This window comes from Castor canadensis, chromosome 12, assembly GCF_047511655.1.
Source record: "Castor canadensis chromosome 12, mCasCan1.hap1v2, whole genome shotgun sequence".
Taxonomy (NCBI): domain Eukaryota; kingdom Metazoa; phylum Chordata; class Mammalia; order Rodentia; family Castoridae; genus Castor; species Castor canadensis.
This window is the reverse complement of record NC_133397.1, coordinates 31,481,240-31,507,887: the sequence shown is the minus strand read 5'-3', so window position 1 is coordinate 31,507,887 and position 26,648 is coordinate 31,481,240. Positions and strand designations below refer to the sequence as shown.

Here is a 26,648-nt window from a genome sequence, read left to right as displayed (position 1 = left end):
TATCTGATCAAATTGGGTACAAAGTGCGTGGGAAGGATAGGAAAAATGAGACCGAAAAAACAGAGCATCTCCTATTAGATATCTGAAACTTTTACAGAATTTACTGCAGGATTACTACGAAGAGAAAGGGACTTCAACTGGAGAGATATTTTCATAGTATGTCAACAAACCGGAATTTGGCAAGCACCTGAAGGCTGCATCGAGCCATAGAAGAGGGGCGATCAGAATTCCTTGTGAGTGAAAACTGATCAGGCAATAGGTTTGAACCCTTGATTAAAAGAGAACAGCAGGCGCGAACGCGATACGCGGGTGTCAGAGTGGAGTAGCCTGGGTAGGACAAACTCCGGTGTTGGAAGAAAGGGAGAGAGAACCACGTGCCCCTAGCTGGAGAATTCCCATTCCGTGGCCGGACCAGATAGCTCGTTTGGAGCGTTTCTTAACAAAACGACCAGGCAGCCCTGTTAGATTTGCAGTTCGAGCTGGCATTTCGTCGTGATAACTTCCGTGTGTGTGCGCGAGTCTGTGTGCAACAAGGCGCACGACCGAGAACTTCCGCGTGCGAGGGAACCTGCAGCTGCGCGCCAGCTCCGGGTACAGCCCAGCCCTAAGCGGAAACCTGAGCTCTGCGGCCCGGGAGCCCCAACCGCGGCGGGAGGGGAGGGGCGAACCGAGAGGGTGTGGCCTCAGCCACGCCCTAGCCAGGCGCAGCCACACAGGCCGCGGCCCGCCCCGCGACTACATTTCCCGGCAAGCCCCTGCCGCCGCGCGCCGCAGTTGACCCACTTCCCGGCCCGTCACGGGCTCGCCCGGCCCCCGCGCCCAGGCGACTGCACCCTGCTGACTGGGGTGTGGGCGGGGAGCGGCGGAGGGAGGAGGAGGAGCTGCTGGCTGCCGCCGTTGCCTCTGCTGCTGGGCGCCTGGGCAGCTCCCCGGGTTTCTGCGGCCGCCATGGATGAGCAGGCGGGTCCCGGCGTCTTCTTCAGCAACAACCACCCGGGAACCGGCGGTGCTAAGGGGCTCGGGCCTCTGGCCGAGGCTGCCGCGGCCGGCGACGGGGCGGCTGCGGCGGGGGCGGCCCGAGCTCAGTACAGCCTCCCCGGGATCCTGCACTTCCTGCAGCACGAGTGGGCCCGCTTCGAGGTGGAGAGAGCCCAGTGGGAGGTGGAACGGGCGGAGCTGCAGGTAAAGACCCTCCCGGCCAGGCCCTCTTCATCCCGCCTCTTCGCCCCCTTCTGCCCCGCCCCGACCCTTACCCCCCCCTCCAGGCTGCTCACGTCCCCTCCCGCTTTGCGCGCGCCCATCCCATCTAGAACCTCATCCCCTTCCTCTGTTTATCTTTGGCTTTTGCTGTCCCGACTTCTGCGACCCCGCTTCTCACTCCCACTCCTGATGCGTTGTTTACCTTCCCCGCGCCTTTTCATCTGCTGTTTCCCACTCTTCACTCCCAGACTCATTTCAACTCTCTTGCCATGCCACATCCTAGGGCGTCCCTTTCAGCTGTGAACTGGGTTGACAGGAGTTTTGAGAGACGCTGAGCAAGTCATCCTGCCTTATCGTGTCCCGTCCTAGGTCTAGAGACGTTCCCCGCAGAAGGGTATTGGCAGTTAGCTTCTGTTTCTGCAAGGAAGGTGATCAAAGACAACACAAGTTGTGTCAGCGAGGCCCTGGCTTTCCGTGTGAAGCTGACGTCGGGCAAAAGTGTTACTAGCAATATCAGCTCCCTTTTTATTATGTATGTAAATGTTTCCTTTCCATCCTTTTCCTTCCCCTTCACTCCCTCTAGTGTCTCTCTTAGATCCATGGATTTTGAATGAAGGACCTAAATGATCACAGTCAGAGGATGGTTCTGAGAATGGTTCCTTTTCTCAGAATCTAAAACTTCTCAAGAGCTAATTTGATGTTCAGTGCTTTGTGAGATTGACATGTACTTTAAAAGTAACTAAAAGGGCTTCAGTGTTAGTTACATTGCTTGCATAATCTGCAAGATAAAGCATTTTCAGAGAGGAGCTATTGTGGATTTGAGAAGAGTGAAAGCGAGGTTGATACTTTACAGGAGTTTGATACTTTACAGGTCATTCTGAGTTGATAAGTAAGTTTTCAGTTGTTCTTAAATCTTTTAAAGCATAGACTAATTTCAAAAGGAACTTATAAGAACTCCCAGTAGTTGTGTCTTTCTGCTTTGTGGGTTAATCCTGTATGCTTATGAAATTTGAGTAAGGTTTTGGTTTGTGAAGCACTTTTAAGTTAAAATGCTACCCAGTGTGCCACTTTTTTTTTTTTTTTGTAACATGTCTTTTTTTTTTTTTTTTTGGCACTGAGAGATAAAGAGAGAAAGCAAGAGGAAAGAGGGAGAGAGGGGGAGAGAGAGAGAGAAAAATCGAAATCTGCTAATTAGAATCACATGCTGAAACAGACTACTTTGGTGGAGTGGAAGTGGCTATGGCAAGTGCAAATAGATGAGGTTATAGAAGATATGGCTATAGTAAGGGCCCATGCTTCTGCTAGCTCTGTGACCTTGAGGAAAGCCTGTAACCTCTCTAGGCTTCAATTTTATCATTTATTCAGTGCATGCTTATTAAGTGCCAGCCATGTGTGTCCAAGCTGTGAGATTAACAAAACTGAGAAAGCTTCTGCCCTCATGGAGTTTATGTTTTAGTCGGAAGGCAATCAGTAAATGCTAATATATAAGAGAATGGTCTATAGTGTCTATTGCTGTGAGGAAAAGATAAATGAGGGTACAGGAATAGAGTGTGGTAGGGGCAGCTATTTTAGATAGGGTGGTCAGAGAATGCCTCTGGGAGATGACATGTGAGCCAGTTGAATGAAGTGAAAGAGTGACATAGATGCTATGATTTCTTCTAAGTCTGTATTTCTACAGTTTATGTTCATTGGTGACTTTTTCATCCTTGCTGTAATGTTGCTTTAATATCTAGTCTATTTGATATTTGTAAGTTTTCTCAAAATGAATATCATCATGTTTATGTAGTACCCAACAAATATAAATGCTTATACATTCACCTTTTTTCAGCAATGCGTTCATTCTATAAATGAGCTTGTGGATTTCAGGATTCAAGGAAGTGTTAATGGTAAGGTTCACCCTCTTGCTCATGTTTAAACTTTATCAATTTATCCATAGATATAGTCTGTCTTTAACTTTTACACACATAAACATGCACCCCTTAAGTTTCAAGTAAGTTTTCCACTGGTGTTCATCATATGATGGACACTATATTTTTTTTGCAGCATCTTTTGGTTTGTACTAAAATCAAGTTAAGCTTCCATAGAGAAACGTAAAGCTTGTGTCATGTTTTCTGATTGTAATAATACTACGTATTTTTTGGGGAGAGAGTTTGCAATAATTTGTGGTCTTTGTCCTACTTGCTAGCATAATTTAAAAAAATTTAAAAATATCTTTATATTAGATCACTATTAAATTTGAATCTTTCCCTTCAGTTTTCATTTGCCATTGGAATTTCCCCAAAAATAGGATGTAAAAGAGTTAATGAGTGATGATGAACTATGCATCAGTTGGTACCCTCCTTTTAATTTTTAAATCGTTTTTCAAGTCAGCAACACCAAAGTCAACAAAATGCCTTTAAGATTCAGTCTCATTTGTCCCTTCAGGAACCTGTCAGTCCTGCTCTTTCAAGTTGCCAGGGCAGAATTGTGAAAGGCAATCCAAGTTCTCATCTACCTAGACTGTCTTTACCACTTCCCAATCTTAGATAAAAGACTCTCTTTTTACTTTTGGCAATGCCTCATCTCCCCCAAGAGGAGAATAGGTAATTTAAGGGGGAGAGGGAGATATTACTGAGATTCCCATTTGTGAAAGAAATTAAAGAAAGAATACTAATAATACTTGAGAATATTTTCTGTATGTGAGACCTTATTCTAGAGACTCTCCCCAAAATATTCAGCCTAGTAAGAATGATAGACCATAAACAACATGTAGAAGATTTGGAGTGCTTATCATTTGGGGGAATTAATTTTCTTAGAATAGCATAAGAGAAGAGTTAGCAGTGAACAGGGAAAAGAGCAGGAGAAAAGAGGTTGATGAGGTAATGAGGAGCTAAGGTTTAGTATTTGGAAGTTACTGATTTATGGGAAAGTAAGCATGTAAATAAAAAAAAATTAATGGCTCTAGATTTTGATGACATATTTCTGTGAAGTGGGGGGAGACTCTGATACTTACTTAGAAATGCTAGAATTATGTGGAAAAGATCATAAGCTTGAGTAATGTAGCCCCAATTCGGGGCTGTATTCTGGAGTATTAATGAATCTGGATTTTGGCATTAATGATTTGTATTTTTCATTAAGCAAATCTTTTTCAAACACATACCTCATGTCAGATCCTCAGAGAAGAGAGAATATTGAAAAAAAATACCAAAAAGCAGATCTTGTTCTCATGAAGCTTATTTTTGAAGGTAATAAATGCCCTGCTAAGGTAAGGAGGATAGGAGGGAGGCTTGGCTGATAAAGTGTTATTTGCGCTAAAAGCTGAAAAAGGTAATACCTGACATGAGGAAAGTATTCTAGGTAGGATAACAGCTAGGGGAAGGGAGAATGCTTGGAATACCTGAGGAATAACAAGAAGGCAGTTGTGTCTAAAATAGAGGAAGAGAATGGGAGAAATGATGACAGAGATACTGTCCATTGTAAAGACTTTGGATTTTTACCACAGCAGGGTGGTCAGCCTTTGGAATGTTTTGAGCAGAGAGCATCTTTAAAAGAACCTCTTTGGCAGTAGCTATTGCTCAAATCTGTAATCCTGGCTACTTGGAGGTAGAGATTGGGAAGATAAAGGTTTGAGGCTAGCCCAGGCAAATAGTTCATGAGACCCATCTCAACCAGTATAAGCTGGGCACCTTACCCAGGAAGCCAAAATAAGAAGTATAGCAGTCCAGGCTGGCCTGTTCAGAAAAGCGAGATCCTATCTCAAAAATAACCAAAGCAGAAAGGGTTGCAGGTGTGGCTCAAGTGGTAGAGCACCAAGGCCCTGAGTTCAATTGCCAAAAAATAAGCAGATAAGAGGAACCCTCTATAAGGATTCAAAATAAACTTGGAGGGTAAAAGAAACAGACTATTTAGGCTGTAAATTCAGGTACCTGGGCTATTTTGGGATTCTTATAAACTTTTCTGAATATAATTGGAACAAGTGACCCCAACTGTGGTATGGTTATTTTTCATTTTGTTCATATCCTTGATAATTTCATGATCTTAATATTTTGAGAGTCTATAGAGATTTTACTCTCTTAAAGCATAGTCTGTTATTTATCACTTTGGTTCAGTGTTTCAACCCTAGCTGTAATGTAAGAATAATCTGGGGGAACATTTAAAGATAAAGTTCTCTGGGCTGTACCCCAGACCAGCTAAATCACAATCATAGGAATTAGGGCCTGGTGTTAGTACTTTTTGAGCTCCTTTGTGGCTCTAATATGCAACAAAGATTGGGAACCAATGCTTTGGTTAACTTTTTTTTTCTGGCTTTATATGTGTGTGCACACATACAGAGTGTATGAAAAAGTTTGGCAATTTTTAACACTTATGTTGGTATTCATATATGGATGGCTTTTTATAGACAATGGGATATATTCTCTGTTATATTTCCATTGTTCCTTCTAATGATAGCTAGCATTTTATTTTTAGGCAGTAGAATATTATAATTTGAATTACCTCCCACTGACTGAAATACATAATGACAGTTAATCTTTAAGCTGGAACAAACTTTGGAAATAATCAACGCCAAACTTTTGTATAAGTGAAGCCAGAGAGAGGTTAAATGAGCAAGAATGCAATAGGTTTTATATAAGCTCTGTCACTTAGGTCTCCAGATGTGTGTTTTTATTTATTTATTAAAAAAAAAAAAACTTCTTATTTTTTACCTGTTTTTTTCAAAGTGAACATGTGTCAAGATTTTGTTTAACTCATTAATTACTGAGGGAATCACTAAAATGTTATAGCTGATTCAAAGGGATATCCAAATAGCAGGCACTTGGTCAATAGCCTAAAGCAATAGTCAACTGTATCTGTACCAATTTCCATTTCTATTTGCAAGAATCAGTGCCATTATTCTGCATCTTAAAGGGCTGTAATGTAAGTGAAAGGCAATGGAGAGCCCAGAGACCCAATAGAATTAGATAACCTTGACACTCTTCAATTCCAGTGAAGAATGGAATCACTGGTCCATTTCAAAGTCTTCCACACTTCTTCCCTGTAATCTAGATCATTCTGTTATAAAGTTAATCTTTCCTACTAGTGAGTTACCTGTGGAGTAATTTTTTTTTTTCTGGTTATGCTGAGCCTCCTCCATATTAGGCATAGTGCTTTACCACTGAGTCACACCCCCAGTGGTAATACGCCATGCTGTGGGAATATCTAGTTTTCCTCTTCCTCCTTCTCCTCCTCCTCCTTCTTCCTCCTTCTCTCCTCCCCCTTCCCTTCCTCCTTCTCCTCTGTCCACAGTCTTAGTATGTAGCCCAGGCTGGCCTCAGACTTGCCATCTTTCTGCTTCAACTTCCCAAGCACTAGGATTACAGGCGCACACAACCATGTCTGGTTTTGTTTTGCTCGTTATTACTTTATCTACCTATTTTTTGGTGGTATTGGGGTTTGAACTCAAGGCCTCACAGTTGCTACACAGGCAACTACCACTGGAGCCACAACTCAAGCCTTTTTTTTTTTGCTTTAGTTACTTATCAGGTAGGGTCTTGTGTTTTTGCCAGAGTTGGCCTCAAACCATGATCCTCCTACCTATTCCTCCAAGCATAGCTAGGATTACAGGTGCATTCCACCATGCCCATCTTGATTGAGATGGAGTCTAGCTAACTTTTTGCCCAGGCTGACCTGAAACCACAATATTCTGATCTCTGGGTCCTGTGTAGCTACAGTTATAGGTGGGAATCACTGTGCCTGGCCTCATCATTACTTTTAAAAAAAACTTTTGAGAAACATTATCTTTCTTCTTCCTCTTTCCCCCCTCCCCTCCTCTTCTTTCCCTGTCTTCCTTCCTTGATTCTTCTCTTCCTCCCCCTCTCTGCTCCCGCCTCCCTCTCTTCCTCTTCTCTCCTTCCTTCAACTTTCTTCTTTTTTAGTCCTAGGGATTGAACCCAGGGCCTAGCACATGCTAAGCTCACCCTGTACCACTAAGCTAAACCCAAACCCATTATTTCTTAAGGCTTTTAATTATATTTTTGAAAGGTTGTAGAGGTTTTACAGTTTAGAACATGTCCCATTGTTTGTCATTTCAGTTCACTGCTCAACCTCATCTTGTTTTATCCCTATAACCTTCTGAAGTAATCAGAGCCACATTGATGGTTATTGTTTTTATTTGAAATATCAGACAGAGATTTTACTGCTTTCTAGCCTACATTTCTAGCTACATTTAAATTTTTTTCTGTCTTTAATGTTCGGTAGTTTCATTGATTTGTCAAAGTATGGATTTATTTTATTTAGGACTCCTAAACAAGCACCTTAAGTCAGAGGGTTGACATCTCATTAGTTCTTGGAAATTCTCAGTATAATCTCTTTAGATATATTCTCTATTGCATTTCCTTTTCTTTTCCATTTGGGTCTTGGTTTATACAAATGTCTTAGACCTTCTCCTTTTTCTTCTGTATACTTTGCATCTTTTTAACTTTCTCTCCTTTATTGTGGACAATTTATTCTGACTTATTTTGCAGTCCATTAGTTTTCTTTGCAGTTGTCATAGCTATGCAGTGAATTGTAGTTTGGGTTATTATTGACTTTTTTTTTGGTTCTTTTCAAATCTGCTGGACCTTTTTTTCCTTTTAATTGTGTCCTGCTATTCTGCAGATATTTTCAGGATGATCTTTTGTTCTTTAAACTTAGTTAAGTAGTTATTTTATAGTTAATGTCTCAGCAGTTCGGATATTTGAGGTCCTAGGTGCCTTTGTGTGTGGTCGTTTGTTTCTGTTGGTTTTTGCTCATGATGATTTGTTCCTTTGGTTTTTTGTTTCTTTGTTTTTATTTTTTGTTTTGTTTTGGCAGGACTGGAGTTTGAACCTGGTGCTGTGCATTTGATAAGCAGGCACTATACCACTTGAGCCATGCCCCTGGACCCAACTTTGTTCCTTTGTTTTTTTGGTTTATCTTTGTGTGCTGCTCACTATCTTGGGAAAAATATAAGAGTAATCTAAATTTACTAAGGTTTTGCATTTGCTTCTGGTAAACATTGGGAGACATTACCAGTCCCAAATTACTTTAAAGAAAATTCATCCCTTAAGGTGTTTGGACTACCCAGATGATGCAAATTTTGCCTGTAAATACATTTGAGGGCCAATATACTTTGCCTTGAAGTTACAAGTCCTTAGTGTCTTAGCTAAATGTGAGGTATTTCATCTATGAGATTCTCCACTCTGGATGGTTTGGTCTTTGATTTTTTTGCCCGTTCAGCTCTGCAAGGGTGTTCAAACTAAAGTTCAGATTTTTCTGACTGAGAAATACCCAAAGGGCAAGAAGTGGGCTTTTGTTCTCTTACTTCATGGGTTTCCCACTTTTCCTATACTTTTGACCAGATAATTCCTTCCTGTTTTGTTAGCTTTGAGTTGCTTTTAAGAAAGTTGTAAAAAACACATGCACAGGAAATCAATGCCATGTCAACTCCCTGTATAGCTATCCTTATCTCAACTAGCAAAAACCCTTGGTCCTTCCTATTATTGCTTATACTCTCTCTTCAACAAAATTAGAGATAAGAGCAGAATAGTTTCTGCCTGGTAGTGAGGGGTAAGGGGGGGGGGTAGGGAGGGAGTGGGGGTAAGGGGGGAGAAATGTCCCAAACAATGTATGCACATATGAATAAAATAAAAATTTTAAAAAAAGTTGTAAAAATATTTTGTTCAGAATTTTTAGCCTTTTTCAGTAGAAGAACCACTATAGGGCACCATTACTGGAAACAATTCTCTGATGTTGCTTTCAAAATCTTAATGAATAAGACTGTCCCTAGTAATTATCTGAGAACAATAACGCTGGTAGTGCTTCCTTATCAAGAGATGTGCCTACTGGAAGGAAGATTGCAGTTTGAGGACAGCCCAGCAAAGTTTGGGAGACCCTATCTCAAAAAATAAGCCTGATATGGAAGTGAGCTTCTGTAATTCCAGTTACTGAGGAGGTGCAGATAGAAAGATTGCAGTCCAAGGCTAGCCTGGGCAAAAGCACAAGATCCACTCTGGAAACACACTAAAAGCAAAAGGACTAGGGATGTGACTCAAGTGGAAGAGTGCTTTGGGACTCTGAATGCAATCCTTAGTACCTCAAATGAACAGAGAGAGTGGTAGATAGACAGATAGACAGATGCATATTTAGTCCTAAACTTTGTTTCTTTTTCTTTTTGAGGGGACTGTTTTGAGACATGAACTCACTGTATAGCCCAGGCTGGCCTTTAGCCCAAGCTGACCTTAAACTCATGATCCTCCTGCCTCTACTTCCTCTGTGCTGGTATTATAGGAGTGTGCTACCACAAATGGCTCTAAATTTATTTCTATGTCTGCAGTTTTTTTTTTAAAAATTCAAAATTAGGATACCTACAGTTTTTCTATAAAATCTTGATAATTTATGCAGAATTTAAAACAAAGACATTTACTATGCAGCCTTTGATAAGTGTTTGAAAATCCATATAATCTGGATAGATTTCTCTTAGCCAGGCTACTATCTTCTAGATGTCAGCTATACATTTTTGATTTATGAATGTTGTTAATAGTATCCAGGTTTCAATTCTGAGCCATTAGAAATAAAATTGCCCTTGGGATCTTTGGAGCTTCTTGCCTGGGTGGCCAGTTTGACAAAATCTTTTGACCACCATAATTTAGCATTGGAAAATGTGGACATTAGAGTCAGACAGCTCTGTCATTTCCAATTTTTAATTTTTCTAGGCCTCATTTTTATTTGTAAAATGTTGGTGATAATACATATAAGGCTTAAATAACATGGTGTAAAATTTGAGGTGCATAATGATTACTCAGTATGTGGTTTGCTTATGTTGGTTGAGATGTCTGTGGACAGAATGTATTTGACTGTATTATTTATTTAAATTGTACTTTAGAAGCCATAAACAGTTTAAGTGATCCATTGGCATATGACATATTTCCTTGGCCCTGTAAGTAGTGGTTTGAGGACAATAAATTGTTTTGAAATTAGAGGACAGACTAGAGATGGCAGTAGTGGGTGTAATACCCACTATTATAAGCATTGAAGGTTCCAGATAATAAGAGAGGAAAATTTAGAGTTCAGAAAGAAACTTGAGACAAGAGAGAGAAATTAGACAAGGTATAGGAGAACAGAGAGATGGAGGGAGACAAGACAGGCAGTAGGAAGAAATTGCACACATTTTTAACTCTTAAAAGATGTTAATAAAGTACTCCATGTTTCTTTATTTCAGCACTTATAATTGTAGAGTTCTAGATCCTCCTTCCCTTGCTCCTTCTCTACTCTCAATTTTCTGTCCTCTTGAGAGTAAGAATATTTTGCTTCTGGAGAAATCTTAGAATTTAAGTAATCTCATCTTTATTTTATCAGTTAGAGCCAGAGAGATGAACTGACTTGTCACAGATCACTCTGTGAGTTGGTGTACACTTAGTTTAGAACTGAGGTATCTTAGTACTCATCCCAGGGCTTGTTTTCTATACTACATCCTTTCTTATTGGTTCATTACTCTGTGTAGCTGCTTCCAACCTGTAAGAGCCAAGTAAATTGTAATATTTAGATGATTAAGTATACTTTGAGTGGAGTTATAATTTAAATTCTTCTTATCACTTATTTCAAGTTTTTTTCAAATAGAACAATGGTATAGCTAAGGGCTGAGGAAAGTAACAATTTGTGTTTCCCGTAAGTGTTTAACAATACACTATCCTAGTTTCTTTGTTTCTTTTTTTTTTTCTTTTTCTTTTTTGTGGGACTGAGGTTTGAACTCAGGATTTTGCACTTGTAAAGCAGGCACTCTACCACTTGAGCCACACCTCCAGTCCATTTTTGCTGTGGTTATTATGGAGACAGGAATTTGTGAACTATTTTCCCTCAAACTGTGATCTTCCCGATCTCAGGCTCCCAGGTAGCTAGGTTTACAAGCATGAGCCACCAGTGCCTGGCCCTAATTTCTTTTGGTAGTTTTATTTCTTATGTAGGGAATACTGAAATAAAATTCGCTTTCTTTGAAAAAAAATCTCCAAATTTGGAACTTTTTCAGCTTGCTCTGAGGATAATAGCCTAAGTTCAGTATATATATTTTAATATAGTTTGTGTTTATTAATCACATATCACATTTTGTGTACTTCTTTGGTTATTAGGTTTTTCTCGATCTATCTGTTATGCTAAGACAAAATAATAAGTATGCCAACTGTGTGTTTGCTTTTATTAGAAGGATATTTGAGGAAATAGAATCACTTTCTTTGGCACCCTTAATGCTGTTTAACTTTTGTTATAAAAATATTATTTTGTTGTACTGGGTGGGGGCACATTGTGGCATTTACAAAAGTTCTTACAATATATCAAATATATCATACTTGAATTCACCCCTCCACCATTCTCCTTTTTCCCTCCTTCCCCCATCTCTGCAACAGTTTCAACAGGCATCATTTTTCCATTTACATACATCTATACACAGTATTTGCACTATATTCACCCTGTACCCCTTTCCTTACCTCCTCCCTGCTCCCACTGGTACCATCCTCCTCAGGTAGGACCTGTTTTGCCTTCTTGTTTTCCGATTTTATAAAAGAAAAAAAGTGACACACAAGGAGTTTCCTTCTGACATTTCCATGTATATGTATTATAACCTGACTTGGTTCATCTCCTCTATTTTTCATCTTTCTAACTTACTCTCCTTATGGTGGTTTCAACAGGTTTAAAAATTCTGTATTCATTCTTGTATAAAATATGGAAGCCTCACGAATTTGCGTGTCATTCTTGCACAGGGGACATAATAATCTCTGTGTATCGTTCCAATTTTAGTATACGTGCTGCTGAACTGTGCATGTTATGAAAATACTTTATTTGAATCGATTGATGGAATATTAGAAAATATTGGTATGTAATAAAGAAATTGTATTGTAAAGTTAGCTGGAAGCAGCATGGAGGAAGAAAAAAGGAGTAGATATTTTGTTTTGGAAATGAGATGGGGAGAAAAGCAAGGGAATAGCAGCACCGGAATCAAGGTGAACTTTGGGAAGTATTGAATAAGGTTGGATGGAATAGGTATTTTGGGTGTGGCAAATAGGTTCTTGGCATAAAGTACTGAAGAGATCCTTTCCAAGGAAAGGGCCTGAGGGAATGTTTCATTACTGATCACAGTTTCCATTAGCGCTCATTTACATGTAATAGAAATTGGATCCAATACCAGTTGATCTACTTTGGAGAAATAAACACGATGTCAAATTCCACAAGAGTGATACCAGTTTCACCTGATGGAAAATTACAGCCGTTTGGGACTTGCTCTCAATTTTTGTTTGTTTATGCTTCCTAAATAAGAAGGTTAAGCAGTGAGCAAAGGAGTTTAAATTATAGGCACAACCCAAACCTGTTTGAGGAATGTGGATTCCTATAAAGCTGAAAGAGGAAACAGGGAGGAGCTTGGGGATCTGGGTCGGCACTCTCAGTGAACTTGAAAAAGTAGAATTTGTCAGGGAAGAGGTATTCGTGGTCTCAGTAATTTAACTTTATGCATTTTCTTTTCTTTCTTCTTCCTCCAAAAACAATAGTAGTTTAGCTTAATGCTAAGCACTTTACAATGTAAAATATCTTTTAATTTTTGTAAAGCTATTATGTGGTAGGTATTAATCATTCCCTAATTCATATTAAAGAATTTGAGGAGAAAGGATAAATAATATGCTACAGAAAGTTGAATCATGGATCTGGGCATAGTAAGTAGAAGGAAATATTTTGGCATTTTCATTTTCTTTCATGCTTCTGGGTCAATGTATATAGGGCTGAATGTTTTCCTTCCTTTTGTCTGCCTACTAAATTTCTAATCATCTTTGAAGATCAAGTTTGCTTTTTCTGGAATGCCTGTCTGACTTCCAGATACAAGGAAGGTTCATGCTCCTTCAATATGTACATAATGCAGAAGCATTATAGCCCAATACCTAACAGTCTGGTAGATGATCTTTTAATCAGGAAAGATGGTTAAAATGATACCTTAAATAATATGAGTTAAAATATATAAATGCATAGTCATTTGCCAATGTAAGACCAAGTCCACCTGTCACTTTTTAAGAATACTGATTAGAACTCTGTGTGGTCATTCTTTTTTTTTTTCTGGTGGTACTCAGGCTTGAACTCAGGGCCTACATCTTGAGTCACTCCACCATCCCTTTGTTGTGTGGATTTTTTTCAAGGTAGGGTCTCAGGAACTATTTGCCTGGGGCTTCCTTTGAACCATGATTCTCCTGATCTCTGCTTCTGAGTAGCTAGGATTATAGGTGTGAGCTACCAGCACCTGGTGGTGCTCTACCTCTTGAGCCACACCACCTCCAATCCGTTTTGCTTTGATTATTTTTTGATGATGGGATCTGGCTTTGGTTATCATTAAGTAACGCATACTGAATGCAGAATTCTAGTTGTTGTTGTTGTTTTTAGGACTTTTCCCTCAGCCTCATATAGTTGTTTTCCCTATACCTAGTTTGACTTGCTTTTAATGAATCTTTATTGTCTTGTCCCTCTACAATATTTTTTTGTTTTTCCTTTCTTTTGGCTTTTGGGGTTTTTTTGGCAGCACTAGCGTTTGAACTCAGGGCCTCATGCTTGCTAAGCAGGTGTTCTTACCACTTGAACCACTCCCCTAGTCCTGTCCCTTTTCTTCTTGCTTGTTTTGTGAGAGTGAGTGGAAGGCTGTGGTGCTGGAGATTGAACTCAGAGCCTTGGGTATTCTGGGCAGGCATTTAATCACTAAGCTATACCACCACCCAGTTCCATTCTTTCTTTTCATATCAAATTTTACTGGTTTATGTAATATTGAATTGAGTTGTTTAAACAAGATAATGAATACAACTGGCATAAATAGTTTGGGGAGGAGAACCAGTTGACTCTTGGTGAACTTACACAGTACTACTAAGTAAAGTTTATGGATGTGTACTATTGAAGTATATCAATGAGCCATAAAGAATGCCTACTACCTGTGACTAGTGTGTTCTAGGTTTTGGGGCAGTGTTTCACAAAGGCACTAGAGAATACTGGCCAGTCCATAGTGTTGGTTAACAGGGGTTAGCAGTGAGAACATTTACTGTGTATCTATTTTAACACCCGTCTCATACTTTTAATGTTTGTTTCCTCACTAGACTCTGAGTCACTGAAGGGCGTTTTTATTTTTCTAAGGTTCAGCAGAGTGACTACCACATAGTAGTTGCTTAATAAATGGCTCTTAAGTAAATGAATCATATACAGCATTACTGAATATATATTAAAATATACATTCCTATCTCCTAGCAAAATTGTGTTCTTAAAGACAGATCTGTGTCTCAAATATATTTGATATTTATGTGAATATCAAAGTTGTAAATCTACAACAAATGTTGGTATCAGGGCAACATTATATCTGTCCCCTTTGCTGCTAATTAGTTCTACCTTATGACTTCCATTGGAAAGAGCCTTTTTAAGCATATTGTATCTTACCAAGCATGGGCCCCTGCCAGATCATTTTGACAGAGTTTATTTCAGGGATACTACTGGCATTAAAATTGCTGTTGGATGCCCGCTGTCGCAAATAGCACTTGAATTTTGGTACTTGCAAATTGTCTCCCACATCTCCCTCTTGTGTGTTGAATGCTGACCACCAGGAAATGCCTTTGTTCTGAAAAATCTTCATCATCAATAGTCTTGTAACTTTTTTTTTTTCTTTTCCAAAGCCTGTGCCTTCAGATTTTATGTAAGTTTGTTATTCCGTCTAAAGAGATAACTAATTGAATTTTTTATTCCTTGAATGTAAATCATATTTTAAATAAAAATACTTAAGACTGACATTGTGGCACATCCTGTAATCCCAGGATTCAGGTGGCTGAGGGAGCAGTATTACGAGTTTAAGGCCATCCTAGGCTACATAGCGAGATGCTGGGTCAAACAAATACCAATTTGTCAATATTTTGCATTCACTTTTCTGATTTTGTTTATATGTTACATTACCAATATGTTTTGATATTTAAGCTTTTTTGAACTCTGCTTCTTTAAATAAGTAATAGAAATGCTTCAATTATGCAGAATGTAGGATGAAATTCTTATCTCTGAGCCTGCATCTTTTCATCAGAATTTAAGGGTTAATGTTCCAGATTTGTCTACTTAGTCAAGTAGTAAGGCTAAATGCAAAAAGATTAAAATATGGAAAAAACAAAGCTTCTAAAGCCTCCTACAAAGTATGTTATCAAGTCAGGCTCAGTGGTGGGCATCTGTAGTCCTGTCTAATGAAGAAGCTGAGGCAGGAGGATCTCTTGAGTCCAGGAGTTTAAGACCGGCTGTTGCATAAACAAAAATGTATCATCATGAAAATTTTTTAATTCTGTACTTTTTTTTTTTCATTGTTTTTTGGCAATACTGGTGTTTGAACTCAGGACCTCATGCAAAATTCTATGCTTCTGGACTAGAGGTGTGGCTTAAGCCATAGAGTGCCTGCTCTGCAAGCGTGAAGCTCTTGAGTTCAAATCCCAGTCCCACCAAAACAAACAAACATACAAACAAAAAAAAACCCAAAACAAAATTCTGTACTTCTGCTTCAAGGCTTTTGTTTGGGCATTGAGTATGTACTGAATTCTAGCAATGGGGAAACAGTAGAGAAGAGTCAGATATCATCCCAACTCACATGGAGCTTATAATCAAGCAGTAATTCTTAACTGCAGATAGTCCATAATGCTGAGGTAATATCCACTTTGGCCAAGCCATTTTAGTTTTCCCCATTTAAAACCAGCCAACCTGTAACAACAAAAGAAATCCCTTTCTCAGCTCTTCCTATCCATTAATCATCCTGTCTCCCATTTTATTTTATTCCCGTCTAAATTTCTCTGAATAGACCACATTTATTACCTGCAGATTTTTCGCCTTTCTCTGTTTCTTTATTCTCTTTTCCCTTCTCTTTTTGGAGATACTCATTTTTCAGTCTCTTGTGATCTTGTATCCATTTCTCCATTTAGATTGTTGACTACCAGATTATACTGTTTTTTTCAGTAGATTCTCCACTCTAATTAATCCCTTTTCTTTAGATGACTTACACAGTTGAGTCTCTGTGCTGATACTTTTCCTTAATTAAAAATCTGACATGTCCAATTCTTGCAAATGCTTCACCTGGATAACCTGCTATTCCTTGACATTTAGTCATACTTTCTAAAATCCTTCTCCCAGATCAAGTTAACCCTCTTTCCTCCCCATACCCAGCCCCTAACTTACTCTTTCTATAACACAAGTTAGGTTTCACTCACCCTTTAGCTTCTTACCCTCACTCTCTCAGCCATTCATTGGTTTTTTAAACTCTGTAGTTTTTAAAACGTTTTTAATATTTAATTCCTACTACTACTGTTACTTAGGTTCAAACCCATAGTGCTTCATATATGGATGACTGAAGTAGAGACTTTTCTAATTTTTCATTTCTGGTTTCTCTCTTGGCTAACATAGTCTACATAGTACTGCCTCTCAGACTGAAGAAATACTGATTTTGCTAGGCATGATGGCACATGTCCATAATCCAAGCTACTCAGGAGGTGAAAGCAGGAGGAACCTAAGTTCAAGGCCTTCCTGGGCAAAGGTAATGAGCTCTGTCTCAAAATATAAATGAAAGAGCAGGGGGAATAACTCAAGTAGTAGAGTGCTTCTACCATTCACAAGGTCCACAAAAAAAAAAATATACTGATTTGTTCAAGGCCTTCTTTAATATTTTTTTGGCCTGGTGGAGGTTTCAGATTTCTCCGTGGTTGCACTGTTTTATTTTCCACTCATTAGAGTACTAGTTCCAATCCAAAATATATAATATTGCTTTATACATAAAGCACACATACTTTTTTTGTTGTTGCTGAAATGTTTCCTCCTTCTGGAATGTGCTTCTAACACCTTGTAGTTTGTATTACTCTTTTAAATATGTATATTCCTTATTCAAATTTAACTGAAATCTGTTCCAATAGTAAGACTTTTTAGATACTCTTAGCTTTTAAAAATTGTTCATTTTTTAAGCACTTGTTTTGTCATTTGGTATGTAGGGTGTACTACCTTGCACTGTTTACTTATAAATCTGTTCAGTTAGTTACAAATACTTGTTGAGTATCTGCCATATACAAGTGACTGCTCTAGGCATTGGACATGTAGCAATCAACAGCATAGAAAATTCTCGCCCTCTTGGAACTTTAGCGGCTTCCTCCGCACTTGTAAAAAGTTATCTCCAGTGCCTATCACAGAATGTGTTAATGATGTTACTACGCTATGTACACATATATTGAAACACCACATGGTGCCCCACAAATACATAACAGTTACTGCGTTTTTATGCATCAATTAGAAAGTAGAGTTAAATAATGAAAAGTAATATTAAGAAATAATGTTAAAATTGACTCCAATTTGCAAGAAGCATCTCCTGGTTAATAAAACAGAGAGGAACAAATAAAAAGGCACCCCCTTGCTGCTGACATAACACATTGTAACTGTAGAGAAGAGGGTGGTCATTTGGAGAATGAGGAAATCTTTTGGAAGGTGGCTTTGTTTTTGTCTTTGATTCAACGAAAAATTAAAAAAAATTAAGCCAATACTCTCTTGTGGGGTATTAGTTCAACCATAAACCGTTAGTTTCCGTTTACAAGGACACAAGCAGAGTACAAATAAATAGAAATCTTAAAAACAAATAAACAAACCAAGCCAAACCTCAATGTCTTGGAGTCTTATTTACCTCTGTTTTCCATATTCCTTGTTTAGTTCCATGTAATCAGAGAATGTTATGTGAAACTCTCTCCTGCCTTTTTTTTTTTTTTTGGGTGGGGTCGGGGGGAGTAGCAGTACTGGGGTTTGAATTGAGGCCCTTACAAGCTAGACAGCATTCAGGCTGTACCAGTGTTCTACCACTTGAACCACACCCAAGCCCTATTTTCTTTACTGTTTTTCAGTTAGGGCTTTACACTTTTTGATGGACCAGTGTCAGATGCCATCCTCCTACCTATGCCTTCTCTGTAACTAAGATTATAGGCATGTGCCACCACCCCTGGCTTGTTCTTTGAGATAAAGTGTTGCTAAACATTTTTGCCCTGGCTGGCCTTGAATCTCAACCTTCCTATCCCTTCCTTTGAAGTGACTGAAATTATAGGCATGAGCCACTGTGCTCAGCATAAATGCTTTCATTTTATATTGAGGGAAGTGAGGCTGCTTAGAAATGTATAGTAACTCTAATACTGCACAGATTAGAGATCCAGGAGTAGGACTCTCCCAACTCCTACTTTGGTTCTTTCTCTGCCAGAGAACATTGAATTTTTGTTTAACACAGTTCAAAATTGATATATAGTTGTTACAGTCTGGAGTTGTCAAGGAAAATTAAAATATGTTCACTGACTTTGTAATGAAGCTAGGAATTTGGATTTTTAAGATTAATATACTTAGTGTTTAAATGATTCTATTTATCTTAAATATTTATATATATCTAATAAGTTTTCTCTACTGTGTGCTTTCATTTTTTTTGAGGAAGGGCATTACTGGCACTTCACAAATGCTATGTAAATACTCTATCATTTTAGCCACATCTCCAGTCTTTTTGCTTCTAGTGTTTTTTTTTGGGGGGGGGGTGGTGGAAAGGGGATAGACCCAGGGCCTCATACTTGCTAGGGAGGTGCTCTACCACTTGAGCCACTCTGCCAGCCCAGATCTCACCTTTTTGCCCAGGCTGGCCTTGGACCAAGGATCCTCCTACCTTTGCCTCCCTAGTAGCTGGTATTATGGTTGTGAACCACCAAAGCAGGCTCCAGCTTGCTTTTGAGACAGTCTGTCTGACTTTTTTGCTTGGCCTTGAACCAGGTTATCCGAGTATCGTCTTTTCAGACCATTTGAACATAAGTGATTGCTGTGACATTTTGATTTAATTTTGTATGTTAAGTTTTAGCAGGAAATGAGTATTATAGTAATTGAAAGTCAGGTAATTTTATAAATAAAAGTTTGGTTTAATAAAATTTGCCTTCCCTAGTTAAGGCATCTATACTGATGTTTAAAAAATGCTTTTGTACTTTTGCTATAACCTTAATTACAGAAAGAGCTGGAACGTGAGTCATTGATTAGAAACCATCAATTTTGTACAAAAAAGAAACAGTTTTAGCTTTTATTGAGAATTCAAGAGTACATTTAGGTTTTATTTTTTGAAATGGTCTAAATTTTACATTTGGAATAAATGATTTAACATGTAAAATAAGAGTGGGTACATATTCAAAAACAAGATGTACAGAAATGTACAAAGTAGAAAACACCCCTATCTCTCTTCAGACCTTCTCATAAAGCTGTTTAGAGACAAATTCCACCACCAATCTAGTGTATACCTTTCCGGGTTTTATGTTTATACACACATAAACACATACACAGGATTTTTATTAAGGTTACATTTACCTTCATGATAACTGGGATTTTTATGTTTCAATTCTTTGCAACCAAGGTTTCTGTTATTTCTATAAATTGAGACAATCTGTACTTAAATACCTAGGAATAAACTTAAGAATTTGTAGATTTTATTTCTAGTATGAGTGAGATTTAGTTTTCATTGCATTTCTGACTTTATTTCCAATGCCTGGTTAAAGTTATGCTTACAAGTGTGCACAGACATTTGGTCATCTTAAAGAAATACTTTATCATGTTTATATATTTTAGGTAAAAAAATTTAATTGCAAATACTTCTAGTATTCCTCTTTTGTTTTTTACTACTGGCTATCAACCTCAAAAGCTCTATTATAGTGGTTGTTCTAATAGGTTTCCTTTTCTCCTTAAACAATAATTTTAAAATTATATAGAAACTATAACTTAAGTACAGTATTGTTGTTCTCTAAGAATTACTATGCAGCATATGGAGAAAATTTCTTTCTAGTTTTCTAAAACGTTTTAATAGTTATAGTTATTGAATTTTGTTAATTTTTTAATCTAAAATATTTTGGTTTTCTCATTTAACTTACTAATAAAATAAACTTGATCTTCTTTTGATGTACTGCTGTATTTAATTTGTTAATATTTTATTTAGGATTTTTGTTGCTGTATTATTAAAAGCATTGTTGATAATCTTATTTTGAACAAGGCCACAGAGAATTGAGTTTTCATATTGTTCAGTTTATGGCATATTATCATCATTGGTCTACACACAGCTTTTCTATTGTCTTCATTCATTTTTATCTCCATTTTTCTTTCTTTCTTTTTTTTTTTTTTTTTTTGCAGTACTGGGGCTCGAACTCAGGGCTTACATCTTGAGCTACTACACTAGCCCTTTTTTGTGATGGGTTTTTTTTCAAGATAGGGTCTTGTGAACTACTTACCCAGGCTGATTTTGAACCACAATCCTCCTGATCTTTGCCTCCTGAGTAGCTAGGATTATAGGTGTGAGCCACCAGCGCCTGGCCTCCATTTCTCTTATATTCAGTTTCTGTTTATAAAAATATCTCATAAACATTACTGGGTTTCCTGCATATGTATTTTTTTATTTACTAAAATAAAATTGTGTCATTTTCTCTTTTACTTTAAGATCTACTTGTTATGTTTTATGTGCATTTAACTCCATTACATTTAACTATTTGGAAATTTGACATATCACTAAGTAGCAGAGTTGCTGGTTTGTTGGTTATATGTAAACTTTTCATTCAGGTACTGCAGATGGCTTTCTAGAATGGCTACTCTGGTCTGCATTCCCATATTGCTGTCAATACTTGATATGATCTATCATTCTACTTCTTGCTACTCTAAATGTAAAGGCACATCTCCTACTTATATTAATTTGCACTTCCCAATTAACGCTGAGTTTAAGCATTTCTTCCTAAACTTCTTAGCCTTTTGGGTTTCCTCTGCTCTTAATTGTTCATAGCCTTTTTTGTTCCATTTAAGAGCATGGAATGTCTGCTTGTTGAGTTCATCTTTTATCTGTTCTCACAAGTAAGGGTAGTTTTCTTTATTCATTCTATAATTCATTTTTGGTATTTTTTTTTAGATTACAGCTTCAACAGAAAACAAAATGACTTTTATTTATACTGGATAATCTACTATTTGCCAAATAGGTTAAGATGAAGTCATTAGAGTTGTATTTACATTAGAAACATTACTTAAAATAACAGATATTGTTTTATGTAATGGACTTAATTTTTTAAAGGTATATATTTAGATGTTATTCTCATATATTAATAAAAGATATATATGTATGGATATGTGCAGTTGTAGCTGCATTGTTTTGGGAAATGTTGTATATTTGTGTGTATGATAACTGATACAAGATCTCTTGAAAACTCTTCTGAAACTCCAACAAGATATTTCTGCATGTTCACCCTGATGGTCAAATCAGCAACAGATAAGCTTGCAACTCAGTCTTACCTTCCTTCCCTACAAGTTCTTTTTACTATGACCCTATCACCCTCACATATTATTTGTGTGGGGAAACCTATCAAATAATTTCTCAGTCCCCACCTTCCCTTAAAATTCTATATCTTATTCCTAGTGCTTCCTGCCATGCTCTGTTATGGGCCACTTATTATTTAGGCCTGTGGTCTGGCTGTTATATTGGAACTTTCTTTTGCCTCTCCCTTCCTCAAACTCCTGTTTCTTGAATCCCATATTTTTCTTGTTAGTTTGACCTTTCATTTTTAATGATATTACTAGTCTCTTAAGAAAGGGTATATGACAAATTTATGTGTCTGAAAATGATTAATTGGTGACCTTCCAGGTTGAATATAATCTGAATACATTGCTTCATCTTATTGTAGCTTCAGTATTCTTTTAATTTTCCTTATTTTTGTTTCCTGAGTATTTATATTTGTCCTATATTTTCCTCTCTTGGAAGGTTTTTATCTTTGGTGTTCTAAAGTTTCACGATGGTAAGTTTTTGGTTTTTTTTTTTTAAACTTTCACTTATTTTGTTACATAGTGGTGGATTTGATTCTGTTCCTTCCATTCTGGGAACATTTTTGACATTATTTATTTGACATTCTCCCTTTTTACTTTCACTGGTTTCCTTTCTGGAATTATTATAACTGGATGTTGAGCCTTTTCATTAACCTTGAACTTACTGTCTTACTTTTTAAAAATATTTGCCTCCTATTTTCCAGTTCTTTATATTTTGTCCTATTTTTTAGGGGGGGGGGAGAATCCATTTTCTCTTTATTTTTTCTCCCTAGTTTGTCATTTCAATGTCAGTGTTTTATTTTCTAAACATTTTCACAACATCCTGTTTCATGTTTTTGGTATCTTATTTCAGCATTGGGGATAATAGGAGCAGTTGTTTTGTAGAGTTGTATGAAAACTGTGTATAGTAATGAATACCTGTATGTTACTCAGAAAGGTCCCTAGCATATAGGAAAGTCACTTTTTTTTCTCTGAAAATATAAAAATCTTTTGAAGTTTTGTTCTGTGTCTGTATTTGTTTCCTTTATGTTCTTTGTATTCTCTTTGTTTTTATCTCTCTCTCTTACCAGCCTAGAGCCTTTTCTCAAGTGTCTAAGGGATCAGTATTGGACCATTTTTAAGAGTGTGGTATTCTGGTAAATGGATGGAATTGTAGAACATCATTCTGAGTGAGGTTAGCCTGGCCCAAAAGACCAAAAATCGTATGTTCTCCCTCATATGTGGACATTAGATCAAGGGCAAACACAACAATGGGATTAGACTATGAGCACATGATAAAAGCAAGAGCACACAAGGGAGGGGTGAGGATAGGTAAGACACCTAAAAAATTAGCTAGCATTTGTTGCCCTTAACACAGAGAAACTAAAGCAGATACCTTAAAAGCAACTGAGGCCAATAGGAAAAGGGGAACAGGTACTAGAGAAAAGGTTAGATCAAAAAGAATTAACCTAGAAGGTAACACCCACGCACAGGAATTCAATGTGAGTCAATGCCCTGTATAGCTATCCTTATCTCAACCAGCAAAAACCCTTGTGCCTTCCTGTTATTGCTTATACTCTCTCTACAACAAAATTAGAAATAAGGGCAAAATAGTTTCTGCTGGGTATTGAGGGGGTGGGGGGGAGAGGGAGGGGGTGGAGTGGGTGGTAAGGGAGGGGGTGGGGGCAGGGGGGAGAAATGAACCAAGCCTTGTATGCACATATGAATAATAAAAGAAAAAGGAAAAAAAAATCTTGGAACACTGCAAGAAAAAAGTAAAAAAAAAAAAAAAGTGTGGTATTAAGAAAGTTATGGAAGTTACTCTATTTATGGTCAAGAAATATTAATGTGAGGCTTACCTAAAGGATGTTCAAGCCTTCGCTGTTGGGCAATGTGATTTAGGTAAATTGGGTGTTCTGTTGAAAGAGCCTCAGATGTCTAATTTAAATGGTTTTTTTCTCCTGGATTTATTCAGTTTTCCAGAAAATGATTTTCCAATTACTTTCCTTGGGAGAAGGAGCCTACATGATAGGTGTTGTTGGAACCTATCTGGGGAAGTGAGTTACAGGTCCCACCTTTAAAACCTTTCATTTAGTCATTCTTTTGTTGTTGCTGTTGTTCAGTGCCTCATCCTTGTCCTCTACTATACCTGATGTTCTTAGGGCATCAGGGTCTGTTTTAATTTCTTCAGCAATGTCTTGTATAAGTAGAGCAGTAGTCCTTTTAATACAAAGAGTAAAGGTAGGTTCCTTGGAGGAATCTACATATTTTTATGTAAAAAGGCTTGAATTTTTTGTTTTGCTTTTTGTTCTTATTTTTAGTTTTTATTTGGTGGAACTAGGGTTTGAACTCAGGTCTTTGTGCTTGCAAAGTAAGAACTTGATTACTTGAGCCATACCTGCAACCTATTTTGTTCTGGTTATTTTGGAGATGAGGTCTCAAGAACTATTTTCAAGGACTGGCCTCACATCAATCCTTCAGATCTCAGCCTCCCAAGTAGTTAGGATTTCAGGTGTGAGCCAACAGTACCTGTTTGCAGTGCAAGGGATTGAACTCAGGGAGTTGCACATGCTAGGCTAAAACTCTTGCCACTGAACTTCATCTCCAGCCCTTTTCTAAAAGCGTTAAGCCTTCTTGTTTTAATCTCTGTGACACACCAGTCCTATGCATCTCATACCTCTATAATTTCTAAGCTTTTTAAGGCAGTTTTGAGGAATTCTACTAGCTTCTTTTGGAACTCCCTCTATAGGAACTTAGGTTTCTAAGCTAGTGAGTTAGTAGCTCCTTCTTAGTGTGTTTTTTACTTCTAAGAATTTAATATCTCTTGACACCAGTTGCCCTTTCTTCATGTTCTTTTTGATCTTGTGGGTTTATATCTTTTACAGATTTAATGTTATTTTTGTGGGTTTTGGGGAATGGAGCTATTCTTGTGCTTTAAAATCTAGTATACATCATCTTTTTTACTACATTGAAGATTTATTTCCTTCCTTCTTTTTTAAAATTTTTGTCAGTACCAAGGTTTGAACTTCTGGGCCTTGAACTTGCTAGGCAGATGCCCTACCACTTGAGCCATGCCTCCAGCCGTTTTCATATTCTTGTAACAATTTTGCCATACATTTATTATCTTGAGGAATTTTTAAAAATACTTTATTATATCTTATCTGAAATCTGTATGTTAACTTAACTTAGTAGTGTTATCTTTGTTAAATAAAATTTACAATTTTCTTCAGGTATATGTCATCTGTCCTTAATGAAATTAATACCAATGTGTTCATTTGTTATTTGTCACTATTATAAATAAAATCTTTTAAGTTGTCTACTACTAATAAATGGTATTTCATGAAAGAAGTATTATAGATGAGATGAAGAGTAACATTCCTCTGCTTCATAAGGTTAACAATATTAACAATATTTAACATCTTAAATATTTTATATTCTCAGGGAGAATGTTAAATATGTTAACAATATTTAACATCTTAAATATTTTATATTCTCAGGGAGAAATGAGCTTTATTAACCAAGCCCATGAGAGGTTAAGTGATGATTTAAAAAATTTATGAGAGTATTGCCATTCTAGTGACTGCAATATTTATAACTTCTATCTAAATACTTGTTGTAGAGAACTTGAGAAATCAAAATAATAATCACAAATTGGATTGGTGAACTTAGATAAAAGCAAAGGAAGCAAAGCATTGAGTTCATCTTGAAAAGTTCATTTGGAAAATCCTGATGAACTATTTTTTCCATACTGTATACTACTGTGTGACCCCAGATCATGGAGTCAATACTGAATTCAAGCCAGTATTGCCAATTTTTTTGAATTAATTAAGCAGTAACAGTATTTTGCTGGGCACTGGTGGCTCACACCTATAATCCTAGCTGTTTGGGAGGATCACAGTTTAAGGCCAGCCCTGGCAATTAGTTCTCAATATCCCATCTCCAAATTAACCTGAGGAAAATGGACTGGAGGCCTAAGTGGTAGAGCCTCTGCTTTGCAAGTGCAAAGCTGTAAGTTCATACCACAGTCCCGGGGGGAAAAATAAGTCTTGTTACATCCCATGACCTTGTGAGCTATTTTGATCCTAGCAAGGGCTGTTAAATGTTTTTTTCCTCTCAGAGACCTTGAAGAATCCTCTATTTTTGGTTTTCTTTGCATATTCCCATTGCTCATGGCTAACTGCTACCTAACATTCCCCATTCAAGGCCTAGAGATCCTGAAATCTGTTAAGGAATGGGACATTATAGTCAGTCTTTGACTACTTCCTGCTGGTATAGGGCTTAGACCTAGGTCAGGAATCTCCTGTCCTTGCTGTTACTGATGGACATAGCTGGAATCCCTTGGAGATTGTAACGAGCAGTAGTTTGTGTTCAGGGAGGCCTGAAGGAAAGGCCTGATAGGTCAGGTAGGAGTCAGTGCCAATAAGAAAATTTTGGACAAATTTAAGCAACAAAGTTTAAGTTTAGAAGGAGTGGCTCCTAGGCTGGGCATACCTGGAATGGTAAGTTTTCTTTGTAATTAGAAACATTTGCTAAAGGGGCTAGCATTATTAAATCTTAATTTAGAGGACATCAGCTTTATAAAGTGCTCCTAAGCTTTATATTTTAGAAGGCTTTTATACTTGTGGAACAGAAATTCATTCAATACAACATACAAGGAATCTAGCAACAATTAGCATCACAGGTACATAGATATCATATACACATTAATTTAGTGTTTTCCTTTGGAGTATAAAATAAAAAAATCTTTCCTATAAGCCAGTTTCTTGCAGATATTGCCAAGAACAGGACAGTATTTTTAAGATAGCCTCATTCTTATTGACAATGTTAGTTCCACATCAGTATATTAAATCTTGATTTTTTAGAAAATCCTTAGATAGCCCTTAAATTATAGCCATCTTAATCACACACACACAAACTTTTTATAAGTTCCATATTTTATGTACTTAAGACCCATTCTACCTTTTGCAACTGTTTTTGAGCCTTCTGGTTTGTTTTGTCGTACTTTTCTACTTTGGAACAGTCCTTTAGTACAAAGTTTACTTTACAAAATCCTTTCTTACCCAAAAGCATTTCTCTGTTCTTTTAATTTTCTTTTTCAAAATACATCCTCATCCTTCTTCTAATCTTATTATTTGCTGATT

The 26,648-nt window shown here is 37.4% G+C and overlaps 1 protein-coding gene and 1 non-coding gene across 3 annotated transcripts in view; one reads left to right on the top strand and one right to left on the bottom strand.

The window, feature by feature from the left end:
* Nucleotides 1-840: 840 nt before the first annotated feature.
* The window catches only part of Strn (striatin), a 103,127-nt gene continuing 77,319 nt past the window's right edge, over nt 841-26,648 (top strand). Inside the window, exon 1 of one of the 2 annotated variants that reach the window (XM_074049506.1) lies at nt 841-1,182. In XM_074049506.1, the coding sequence (XP_073905607.1) occupies nt 949-1,182 (234 nt within the window). In that variant the 5' untranslated portion in view covers nt 841-948. The remainder of the gene's footprint in view (nt 1,183-26,648) is intronic. The other variant, XM_074049507.1, reaches the window with a different exon arrangement.
* LOC141415199 (U6 spliceosomal RNA) lies at nt 11,880-11,985 on the bottom strand. The gene has a single exon (XR_012440212.1). It is a non-coding gene; the product is annotated as a U6 spliceosomal RNA (small nuclear RNA).